Raw genomic sequence first — 12,642 nt, forward strand, 5'->3', positions numbered from 1 at the left:
AGCACAGAGAGGTCTGCGATAGCATAGGGAAGCATTGTAAAACACAGAGAAGTATTGTAAAGCATAGGGAAGCATTGTAAAGCACAGAGAGGTCTGGTAAAGCATATGGAAGCATTGTAAAGCACAGAGAGGTCTGGTAAAGCATAGGGAAGCATTGTAAAGCACAGAGAGGTGTGGTAAAGCAGAGGGAAGCATTGTAAAGCACAGAGAGGTCTGGTAAAGCAGAGGGAAGCATTGTAAAGCACAGAGAGGTGTGGTAAAGCATAGGGAAGCATTGTAAAGCGCAGAGAGGTATGGTAAAGCATAGGGAAGCATTGTAAAGCACAGAGAGGTCTGGTAAAGCACAGGGAAGCATTGTAAAGCACAGAGAGGTGTGGTAAAGCATAGGGAAGCATTGCAAAGCACAGAGAGGTGTGGTAAAGCATAGGGAAGCATTGCAAAGCATAGAGAGGTGTGGTAAAGCATAGGGAAGCATTGCAAAGCACAGAGAGGTCTGCTAAAGCATAGGGAAGCATTGTAAAGCACAGAGAGGTGTGGTAAAGCATAGGGAAGCATTGTAAAGCATAGAGAGGTCTGGTAAAGCATAGGGAAGCATTGTAAAGCACAGAGAGGCGTGGTAAAGCATCGGGAAGCACTGTAAAGCACAGAGAGGTCTGCTAAAGCATAGGGAAGCATTGTAAAGCACAGAGAGGTATGGTAAAGCATAGGGAAGCATTGTAAAGCACAGAGAGGTGTGGTAAAGCACAGGGAAGCATTGTAAAGCACAGAGGGGTCTGGTAAAGCACAGGGAAGCATTATAAAGTACAGAGAGGCATATATAAAACAAACCACAGTAAACTAACCCTTATAGAAGTGTCCCATAGTAAAAGCACAGCTCAACCCACTTTATTGCACAACGTAATGAAGCACAGTGAAAGCTAAATCATAGGCAAGCATTGTAAACCACAGTACATCCATCCATCTGTATGCAACACTTTTGTTATTACATATATTTGGAGAATCGCTTATCAAACTGTGTTTAAAAATTTCATTGCTAATTCTTATCACGTTGATCAAATTACTACCTACTGGAGAGCGGTGGCTGATTGTTGTCTAATATCGGGTAATCAGGACAGCTCACGGCGTTTTTTTTCTTTTACTACAAATCTATTGCTATCAGAGGGAGACCGTCTGGAGCATTATTTCATGTTCGCTTTTTTGCCGTGTCTTGCTCTAAGCATAAATCAAAAGAGCTCGGGATTTTGTTAAATACATTCTTCATAATAAAGCGCTTTGATAGAGGAATACTCCAAAGCAGTAGGTGGCAATACGCAGTTAAAGCAGCCATGAAACAGAGGGAAAGCATAAAGGAAAGGAAGAACAGCTTCCCATAGCAACAGCAGTCCAAAACAGGAAGTGGTTCCCTGTTTCTCAATGTTACAGCACACTGATGATACGCTTATTCAGAGCTGAGCAGAGGCGCAGGCATAAAACAAAAACTAAACATATTTATTTAGGGCGTAAAAAACAACCAAATACGGCTGCATTACATTTTATTAACGATTAAAAAAAAAAAAAAAAAGGTTTTAGGTGGACAGACAAAAACGTGCTGTACGGAGATCATGACAACACTACTGGCAAGAAAAATAGCGTCGATACGCCGCCGTCAACCGCAACTACACTGCTTACATGAATTAGTGGAAACAAGACGGTCAAATTGCAGTATCTGACGTAAGTGTGCTTTTATTCTGTTTTACTTATATATCCCCTTCAGTCGCTGCGTGCAGCCTTTATTGCAACACGTTAAGGTCCATTTGTCATCTATTTCACATTACAATCCCATTATATATTATTAAACTGCACTATAATAGTGTTCTAAAAATAAATACAAATGTAATGTATACTTTTGCGCTGTAACTAAGAAATGTACAATCGTAAAGATTGTTTTCAGTGCTTCCGCCCAAAAGCCCTGATTTCGAATCTTGACATCTGTGACGTCACTAGAGGAAAACAAAGCACAAACTTACACACAATATTGCTCTGTATCCAGCTTGTTTAACAGACCTCTAGAGGTACAGACGTGCTCAAATTTGTTGGTACCCTTACAGCTCATTGAAATAATGCTTCATTCGTCCTGAAAAGTGATGAAATTAAAAGCTATTTTATCATGCCTTTGGTATGTCATAGAATAAAGCAAAGAATCTGTGAAAAGAAATTAATTATTGCTTATTCTACAAAGATATTCTAAAATGGCCTGGACACATTTGTTGGTACCCCTTAGAAAAGATAATAAATAATTGGATTATAGTGATATTTCAAACTAATTAGTTTCTTTAATTAGTATCACACATGTCTCCAATCTTGTATTCAGTCATTCAGCCTATTTAAATGGAGAAAAGTAGTCACTGTGCTGTTTGGTATCATTGAGTGCACCACACTGAACATGGACCAGAGAAAGCAAAGGCGAGAGTTGTCTGAGGAGATCAGAAAGAAAATAATAGACAAGCATGGTAAAGGTAAAGGCTACAAGACCATCTCCAAGCAGCTTGATGTTCCTGTGACAACAGTTGCAAATATTATTAAGAAGTTTAAGGTCAATGGAACTGTAGCCAACCTCCCTGGGCGCGGCCGCAAGAGGAAAATTGACCCCAGATTGAACAGAAGGATAGTGCGAATGGTAGAAAAAGAACCAAGGATAACTTCCAAAGAGATACAAGCTGAACTCCAAGGTGAAGGTACGTCAGTTTCTGATTGCACAATCCGTCGCTTTTTGAGCGAAAGTGGGCTCCATGGAAGAAGACCCAGGAGGACTCCACTTTTGACAGAAAAACATAAAAAAGCCAGACTGGAATTTGCTAAAATGCATATTGACAAGCCACAATCCTTCTGGGAGAATGTCCTTTGGACAGATGAGTCAAAACTGGGGCTTTTTGGCAAGTCACATCAGCTCTATGTTCACAGACGAAAAAATGAAGCTTTCAAAGAAAAGAACACCATACCTACAGTGAAACATGGAGGAGGCTCGGTTATGTTTTGGGGCTGCTTTGCTGCACCAGGCACAGGGTGCCTTGAATCTGTGCAGGGCACAATGAAATCTCAAGACTATCAAGGCATTCTGGAGCGAAACATACTGCCCAGTGTCAAAAAGCTCTGTCTCAGTCACAGGTCATGGGTCCTCCAACAGGATAATGACCCAAAACACACAGCTAAAAGCACCCAAGAATGGATAAGAACAAAACATTGGACTATTCTGAAGTTGCCTTCTATGAGTCCTGATCTGAATCCTATCGTACATCTATGGAAAGAGCTGAAACTTGCAGTCTGGAGAAGGCACCCATCAAACCTGAGACAGCTGGAGCAGTTTGCTCAGGAAGAGTGGGCCAAACTACCTGTTAACAGGTGCAGAAGTCTCATTGTGAGCTACAGAAAACGTTTGATTGCAGTGATTGCCTCTAAAGGTTGTGCAACAAAATATTAGGTTAGCGGTCCCATCATTTTTGTCCATGCCATTTTCATGAAGTCTGATTTCTATTAAATATGGAATAAATAATGGTGGATGCCAATTACTTTTGTCAGTTACAAGTTATTTCAGAGAAATTGTGCATTCTTCGTTTTTTTGTGGAGGGGTACCAACAAATTTGAGCACGTCTGTATATATTGAACATATTATTAAATTTAACCGACTTACTTATAATATTCTTATTGTTATTCATAATTTTATTAGGCCTAATGTTTATATATAATACTATTAAATTGTTACTAACACAGTTAAAAAAAAAATAATAGGCCTATTTTAGCGATGGTTAAACGGTGTGCTGTAATGTTTTGTGGTAATTCCACATACAGTGGACATAGTGTCCACCTATTTCCAAATGATCCTGTTAAAAGGTGACTTTGGGTCAAGTTTGTCCAAGTTAAAAGGAAAGCTTTTCATGAGACGTCCAATTCCGTGATTTGCGGCGCTCATTTCACGTCCGACAGCTTTGTTAATGAAATGCAATTTGCGACGGGTCTCAGTCGTAGAAGAGATTTGAAAAGCGGGGCAGTACCGACTATACAGCCAGTACACACGGAAGAGCAGATAAGAAAGGAGAGAAAAAGACGAAGTAAGCTACCGGGGAAGAAGAGAGACAGGTGGAGTGTCTCTTCATATAACACGCCAGTGTGTTTGTCTAGAGCTGCAGTTGTCAATAAGAGGCCAAGAAGCCAAGCCGTTAAGAAAGTGGAGGTTGCTAGAGTAAGTATAAATTTAATTTCTTGGGACCACTCTGATTAAATCTCCCCTATTGTTTTGTACTTTTCAGTTCCTCACCAGTCCGTAGTTACCATATATAGTAAAAACCCAAATGTATAAATGAGTAATTGTATGTAAAAAAATAATGTGATATCTGTATAATGTGAAATAATGTATAATGTGATATCTTGTAACAGTTGTAAGTTGCTGGATAAGCGCGTCTGCTAAGAAATAAATTTTATATATATATATATATAATTGCACACAAAAACATCTCAGAGATTTTCAATTACTTGTAGCTTCTTCAAGTCCACAAGATGCAGCTACAGTACAAACTGCAGATAAAATTAAAAAAAAAAAAAAACGCATTGAAAATAGTAAAAAAAATGTTGTTGTCGTCAATTAAATTACTCTCAGAATACATTTCAGTCTCCGCTTCAACCTCACCTCAGATAAGTGCACGGGAATGTGTTGCATGGAAAAAAAAAAGTGTTTGTGAAAGTAGAATCGACAGCCCACTTCAAGTTCAAGATCTGTGATGCAGAAATCGTAAATTAATGATTCCACTCATCCAGCTTTTTAGGTAAGCTTTGGATTTACAATGTTATCTTTACAAGGAGGCTGTGTGGTCCAGTGGTTAAAGAAAAGAGCTTGTAACCAGGAGGTCCCCGGTTCAAATCCCAGCTCAGCCACTGACTCATTGTGTGACCCTGAGCAAGTCACTTCACCTCCTTGTGCTCCGTCTTTTGGGTGAGACGTAATTGTAAGTGACTCTGCAGCTGATGCATAGTTCACACACCCTAGTCTCTGTAAGTCACCTTGGATAAAGGCATCTGCTAAATAAACAATAAATAAATACAAGGTTATAATGTTGATTGCTAAAGAATCTGTGCGTCCCTCCCAAAAAAAAAATTAAAAATGAACACCCTTACGAAATGTACAATAATAATATGTTATCAAGGTAACGAGGTAAAAACAGCGGAGTTTCCCCGAAATAGGTGAAGTAGGCTACCACAAGTCACCACTATACAAACTATTGCTCTTACAAATAATAATAATAATAATAATAATAATAATAATAATAATACTAATAATAATAATAATAATAGTCGTGGGTTTTATAAACACACACACTACAATAAGCACTTTTAAGTAATGAAGAGCTTTTCACACTACGTGCAGATGCAGATGCAGATACAGATACAGATGCTTTCATTTTGGAAATCAGTGCTATTTAATTGCCAGATACAAAAGGTGATACAACAGACCAACATACACGGAAGTTAACTGCAATAGCCAGGGCGAGCTGTACAGAATATATCATCATACCAATCAGCATTGCCAGCCCGCTGACACTGAGACATATCACTGTGGCAAAGTGCCCGCCCCTGTGTGTATTTTGTGTGTTATGTGTTGTATGTATGGTGCGTATGTTAATGTTGGTGTTCGGTGAGTGGAGAACGGGTTAGGAGACGGAGGGTATTGTAAAAGTAATAATAGTAAAAGAAGCTCACCGTGTTTGTATGTGTAGTTCGTTTTGTTTGTCTTTTTATTTTGGCTCAAGTGCCGTGTCCTGTGTTTTGTGCTTGTGTTTATTTTCTGTTCTGTTAATTAAAAGCTGAGCGCGATCACGCGCTCAGCTTAACCAAAACCCCAAGTCTCTGTGTGTGTTATTTCCTGCATCTGGTCTGACACCACCCACTCCGGCCGTCTTTGTGACAATCACTCACATTCCTAATGCCAGGATCGCTGTTTTCCCTTGCTGGAGGTTCAAATTGGTAAGGAATCGGGCCTCCAGCCACTTCTTCTTCCCCCAAATTTACTCAATTTGAACCCTCGCTCTCGCTGTCCTCACTGTCATAAAGATTGTTCAGTTTGTCAGAGAAATCATAATGATCGCTTTCACGCTCTGAAGCCGTTGTATGCCGGTATCTCTTCACGGCATGTTTTCCTCTAGTGACGTCACGCCAACTTCGTGCTTCTTCGATGTGTGGGCGATGTTTTCTGGAATGATTTATCATTTTATGCCTCTCGGAGCGTTAGAATCGACCAGTGACATGTAAGTTCTTGCCCATTATGAAAGTAACCTAAATACGGCCCAAAAAAATTATTTTCTATCTGAGATATGGACTTTAAGTTTCCTAACTGTGTATCATTATAATTCATATAATTTTTTTTCCTTCAAAGTTTTGGTAGGGCAACTTTCGAGATCCAAAGAGTCTTTAAAAAAAAAAACACAAACTGTTTTAAAATTTCTAAAAATGAAACTGAAAAACATGACCTAAAATGTGTATATTATTATTATTATTATTATTATTTATTTTTTTTTTTTATTATTATTATTATTATTATTATTATTATTATTATTATTATTATTATTATTATATTTTTTAAATATAATATATTGGTTTTTAAAATTGAATGTTTATACAGAAAGCAAGTCCATTAGCTCATTATATTATGCTAAAATCATTCCTATATACAAATTTGTATTTACAGTTACAGTTTGTATTTTGAGTGTATATAACATATAGCTGCCATCTTACATTAGTGCAGAGGCTTGTCTCATTGATTAAATCCTTTGGCTACTCCCTTATTCTTGTTCATATAAGTTAAAACAATATTTGTCTTGCCTTGCAAGATCAATATATATATATATATATATATATATATATATATATATATATATATATATATAATAAAGAAAGAAAGAAAGAAATACATATAAAATTCTAATAACGTGTACATTTCTAATTGTATGTAAAACATTAGCAGCAAATTTAAGGAACAAATTAATGAATACTATGAATACCTGCTGATGTAAATTGGTTAATCTGTTTCTCCATGTGGAAATACAGGGATAGGAGTAAGACTCCCATTGCAAAGCAGTTTCACCCATTAATGGTTTTATTGTGAGTTTAATTAGACACCTGAGCTTGTAACCTAAACACTGTGGCGAATCAAGCTAATACCTCCGAACTCAGGAAAGTATTAGTCGTGTGTTTATATAGCTGCCACGTGAAATGTTCACTGCTACATTCATCTTGTGCAATATTTAAATCTGAATTCTCCTGCACTTTGGTTAATATGTTAGAGAAGGGTAATTTGCATGTGTTTGTAATCTAGATTGGAAATAAGACTTCCATTGTACTGTATAGCAGTTTAATCATTTCTTGGATTCCTCCTGTTGTGTGATATATGTCTGATATACCTCACTGAATGTGAACAAACTGAAAAGCAAAATCTCTGGTTTCTGACACAGAAGGGTAAACTATGTAAGAATGCGTGAACAGTTACCAAAGTGAACAGTGTTGTGCCACACAGGAGCTTTGAAATGCATTTTTATTTCATCGTATTTCCTAATTCATCTGCAGCGCACCACGTTTTGTGTTTTCTCTGAATATATAATATATATATATTTTTTTTTCAAATCTATAAACAATTTCTGCTTTTTCAAACTTGCTGTGGGATGTGATTTGCTTTTAGGAGAGATCAGGGATGGGTTTCATGAAAAAAAGGAAAAAAGTCACTTGCTTAATATACACAATATACACTTTTTTATTATTAATGAAGCATTTGTAATTTTCTCATAAACATTGGCAGGTTACAGTACACTTAACTCACTCAAAAATAGAAAATTCAGCAACATTTTTGCTCGTTAAGCTTTAAGAAGTAATTTAAAGAAAAATAAAGTGAGGAAAATACAGAAATTATTAATTTATGACGTATACGTCAAAACATTACTGCGTATTACCTTTCAGTTCAAGGCGGTGAGCGTCAGATGTAGTAGATATTAGAGGCCGCTAGAGGGTGCAGAGGTCAAGGATGAGACATTTGGTAGAATTTTATGTTTTTGAGTGAGTTGTGTTCTTTTGCACAGTTTCTAGCGACCTCTAGTGGTGACTACACCCGACGCTCACCGAACTGAACTATTTTTTATAAATGAATAATTTCTGTATTGTCCTCACTTTATCGTTCTTAAAATGACCTATTAAAACCTAACAAGCAAACATTTGGCAGAATAGTCTATTTTTGAGTGGGTTTGTTAACTGTGCCATACCCCATTGGCATTTACAGTCCAGGTTGTCTTTATAAAATACATTTTCCACCTAGTGATTTTATAAGGTGCTTGGTTTGAGTTGCCATTTAATACAATTCTTTTTTTTAACTGATTTGTGCAAAGCAAAACTCTAGATATAAAATACATTTACAAGTATTTGTCCAGTTTAAAAGAAAGCTTTGACTCATGAGTTAACCCTTTGCGGTCCATTTATTAATCGTGCGTCAGGCACGTCAGGTCTAATTAATTTTCACACGCGCAGTTAGTTTTAGACGCGCTGTTTAAAAGTATTTTTTTCCACAGTCAAACAGGTTTAAATGGCCCTGCATATCAACAAAGCACTCACTAGGCATCTCCAGCCCCGCCCCACCCTTTCGTTTGCTATAGCGTTCACCTATGTAAGAAATAAATAATAATAATAATAATGATAATAGTCGTACATACCGATCGATCATCTCCGGATCACTCGTTTTATCACCAAACTCCTCAATAATGCGATCCAAATCATTATTTTATTACTATAACATCTCAAAAAAGCTCTGCAAATGTCTGTTTTCTGTGTGCTGATTCAGTCAGCCAACTTGTTTACTTACGACCCGCCCCGTTATCTGATACCAGATACCATGTATGACTATTCATGAGATACGCCTTTTTTTTTTTTCCCAGACTTGTCTCGGCTCTTGTCGCTCCCACTCGGCAATTGAATGGTTTTCTCGGCTTTTTCCAGAGAAAAAACGACTAGAAACCAGTTTTTTGTGTTGCTATAATGATGTCGGACCCAGTCCGACAAAGGACCTGTGAGGAATAATTGCTATGTCGGACCCAGTCCGACAATGGACCGGAAAGGGTTAAGACCATTTTTAAAAAGCTGGAATTAAGTTTGTCATTCTAAATAGTCTGGAACAGTTCAAAAGATTTTTTATCTTAATTTATTTATTTTAAATAGTCCTGTGATTTAAGTTTCGTGATTGTCTATTATCTGTACAATCTAATTATCTAGATATGTTTTAAACACAAATTAGTAATACAGTAGGATTTCATGTTGGATTTCGAGATATCATATTTTTAAATTTTTGCCATTTTTTTCGTTAAGTATATGGAAAACTACAAAGTGGCATCCAATTCAAAATGTTAACGTAACATTATTCAGCAGGTTTCATTCGACTTTCTGAAGCAAAACGATTTCATTCTATATTATTATTATTTGTTTATTTAGCAGACGCCTCTATCCAAGGCGACTTACAGAGAGGGTGTGTGAACTATGCATCAGCTGCAGAGTCCCTTAAAACAACATCTCACCCGAAAGACGGAGCACAAGGAGGTTAAGTGATTTGCTCAGGGTCACACAGTGAGTCAGTGAGAGAGCCGGGATTTGAGCCCTTTTCTTTGAACACTGGACCACACAGCCTCCTATCGGGGGATGATGCTAAACTCTTGGCCACAGCTGTATGTAAACAAGCTTCTTGAAAGTATGCTTGATGACATTGTTCTCGCTTCAGATTCAGCAGTGTGGCGTAGTGGTTAGGGCTCTGGACTCTTGACCGGAGGGTTGTGGGTTCAATCCCTGGTATGGGACACTGCTGCTGTACCCTTGAGCAAGGTACTTTACCTAAATTGCTCCAGTAAAAACCCAACTGTATAAATGGGTAATTGTATGTAAAAATAATGTGAGTTGCCCTGGATAAGGGCGTCTGCTAAGAAATAAATAATAATAATAATAATAATAATAATATACTGTTTCGACAAATACCCAAGTGAAATATACCTTGAGAGATATAGTTCTACTATAGAACTCGCAAATCAGGTCATTTACGTTATGTGGGTAATGTGCACATAATACATTTTAAAAAGAAGCATAACATATTGAAATCTTTTTTTTTCAGGACTTTAGTTCTGAAGAGGCAACATTTGGATCCAGTATGGAGCCCATTGCAGAGCAGGTGGCTGAACTGAAACTTATCCAGATTAAAGAGGAGGTCTCTGAACTGGAAATCGACCCTGTTGAGAAAGAGTCCCCGGAACTGGAGAATATCTGCATCAAAGAGGAAGAGGAGGCTGAAGGGGAATCGCTTTACATCAGGAGAGTGATTGTGGAGTCGGATTATGTCTACGTTAAACCTGAAGAATCTGACCTTGAAGTTTCAATTGAAGGACTGAAGTCTCAAGACACTAATGTTAAGAATGGAATGGGATCTGTCCAGTTGGAATATCACATCTCTCAGCCAGACACTGTCCAAATGCATCCTTCACTGCAAGGTGAGGAGATACCTTTGGTGACCACAGTGCTTCCAACCAATGAGTCAAATACAGAATCTAAAACCAAAAGTGGCAGGCATGTGGGACGACATCAGTGTATTGAATGTGGGAAGAGTTTCGTACAATCCTACAACCTTAAAGTTCACCAGAGGACTCACACAGGAGAGAAGATGTACCCCTGCACCAACTGTGGAAAGACCTTCAGTCAAATCGGCAGCCTTAAAAAACACCAGCTGACCCACACCGGAGAGAAACCGTATCAGTGCTCTGAATGCGGGAAGAGATTTAGCCAGACCAGCAACCTGAACACCCATCGGAGAATTCACACGCGGGAGAAGCAGAACCGCTGCAGCGACTGTGGGAAAACGTTCAATAACCTGAGCAACTTGAGAGCGCACCAGAAAATCCACACGGGAGAGAAGCCGTACCTCTGCCCCGAGTGTGGACAGAGTTTCAGTCTCTTCTGGAACCTGAAGAGACACCAGAAAGCCCACGCAGGAGAGAAGCAGTATTGCTGTATGGAATGCGGCCGGACTTTCAGTCAGTTCAGCTCCCTTAAAAGACACCGGAAAGTCCACACTGAAGAGAAACCGTATCACTGTACGGAGTGTGTCAAAACCTTCAGGACATACAGATCCCTGAAAGGACACCAGAAAATTCACACAGGAGGGAAACTGTGACTCTCCTAAATGCGGCAAGACTTGTAGTCACTGAGACTCTGTTAAAAAACACAGGAGAGACATCATGGGCTTGAAGACAAAGTGGAAGGCAATTTACTGACTTTAGAAAATGAAATGCTGTGCCATTTATATTATATGCAAAATCCATGCTGAATGCGCTCAGATCCACAGACATGAAGATATTTTAACATGATATTTTACTTTGATCTGAAGTGCTTTAAAATGCTCCAACTTGACAGCAGTACGTTTCTAAAACACAGATGATGATGTAGAACTCAGACCCACACTTCATATCCCTAGTCCAATTGCGGTCTCTTTGCAATGACAGACATTTCGAATAAAAGTTTCTTTTCATCTCCTCGTTGAAGGCATTGAAAAGGCACCGAGTGGAAACGTCGTTGAATGGGTTCGGTTTCTTTTAGTATTTCTAAATGGAGCACTGTTGAGTGCTTTCGAGTTATGGATGTTGTTGATAACCAAGACTCATGGACTTGTCCTTTATCCCAACATCAGCTTGTCAATGAGATGTAAAAGTCGAGAGCTGTTATAAGACAGGAATTGGATTAAAAAATTACTGCTTTTATAAGAAGAAAAAAAATTAATTAATTAATTAATTAATTAATGTTATTAATTAGTCATCAGATGTTTTTATCCAAAGTGATTTAGAGACTAGGGGGTGAACTATGCATCATCAGCTGCTGCTGCAGAGTCACAGTAGGACCTCATTTGTTTTACATCTCATGCAAAGGATGGAGCACAAGGAGGTGAAGTGACTTGCTCAGGGTCACATACACAGTGAGTCAGTGGTTGAGCTGGTATTTTGAACTGGGATCCTGCTGGTATCAAGCCATTTTCTTTAAGCACTGGACCAGCAAGCCTCCATAATATATTTCAAATAAAAGGAATAAAGGTTTAAACAATGCAATTGTCATTCTTTATATATTTGCTTCATTATTTGGTAGAAATGATATCTGTTGATAAACTAAAATGAATTTTGGAGGGCTGTGAGGCCCTGTGAATGTGATAATCTATATATTGTGTATGTGTGTTTTTATTCTTGTATTTTGAGTTAGTTTGGCTGGGATGGGGTTCAAATCCCATCCCTGCAAAATCCACATGCAGAATGTGACCAGGTCCTAATTGAATAATTGATAGTCGATTAAACCTGGCAACACGGTATAGAAGAGGAACCAGTTCCTTTGACCTGGGAGAGTTAGTTTATGAGCAGGAATGGGAGCAGCAGGTTGTGCTCCCTGGCACTGCTCTGAGATGCCCCTTGCTTCATTGTTTTGTGTATTTTGTTTACATCTGAAAACAAATGTGTGAAAAACATATTAAAAACTGCAGTCTTTGTCTCCTTCCTCTGTTATTCCTGTTGCTAGCCTTGGCTTCAACGCTACCCTTCCACAGGAGGGAATGAAAGAGTGTCGCAG

The 12,642-nt window shown here is 38.3% G+C and overlaps 1 protein-coding gene across 5 annotated transcripts; it reads left to right on the plus strand.

Annotated features, from left to right (window-relative positions):
* Positions 1-1,359: 1,359 nt before the first annotated feature.
* On the plus strand, positions 1,360-12,566 carry LOC131696508 (oocyte zinc finger protein XlCOF26-like). 5 transcript variants are annotated; one of them, XM_059016613.1, is made up of 3 exons: positions 1,360-1,710; positions 3,997-4,216; positions 10,157-12,566. In XM_059016613.1, the coding sequence occupies exon 3, from the start codon at positions 10,193-10,195 to the stop codon at positions 11,207-11,209; it is 1,017 nt and encodes a 338-aa protein (XP_058872596.1). In that variant the 5' UTR covers positions 1,360-1,710; positions 3,997-4,216; positions 10,157-10,192; the 3' UTR covers positions 11,210-12,566. The 5 variants fall into 5 exon arrangements, with proteins under 5 accessions (XP_058872596.1, XP_058872597.1, XP_033910943.3 ...); XM_059016614.1 differs by having other exon boundaries at positions 4,158-4,216; XM_034055052.3 differs by lacking the exon at positions 3,997-4,216.
* The last annotated feature ends 76 nt before the right edge of the window (positions 12,567-12,642 follow it).

This window comes from Acipenser ruthenus, chromosome 53 (genome assembly GCF_902713425.1).
Source record: "Acipenser ruthenus chromosome 53, fAciRut3.2 maternal haplotype, whole genome shotgun sequence".
Lineage (NCBI taxonomy): Eukaryota > Metazoa > Chordata > Actinopteri > Acipenseriformes > Acipenseridae > Acipenser > Acipenser ruthenus.

Bases quoted from the DNA above. Each gene is read 5' to 3' on its own strand.
- LOC131696508 (XM_059016612.1), top strand. From the start codon at position 3,974: ATGCAATTTGCGACGGGTCTCAGTCGTAGAAGAGATTTGAAAAGCGGG. The intron at 4,217-10,156 runs GTAAGTATAAAT...TTTTTTTTTCAG, and splicing joins AGAAAGTGGAGGTTGCTAGA to GACTTTAGTTCTGAAGAGGC.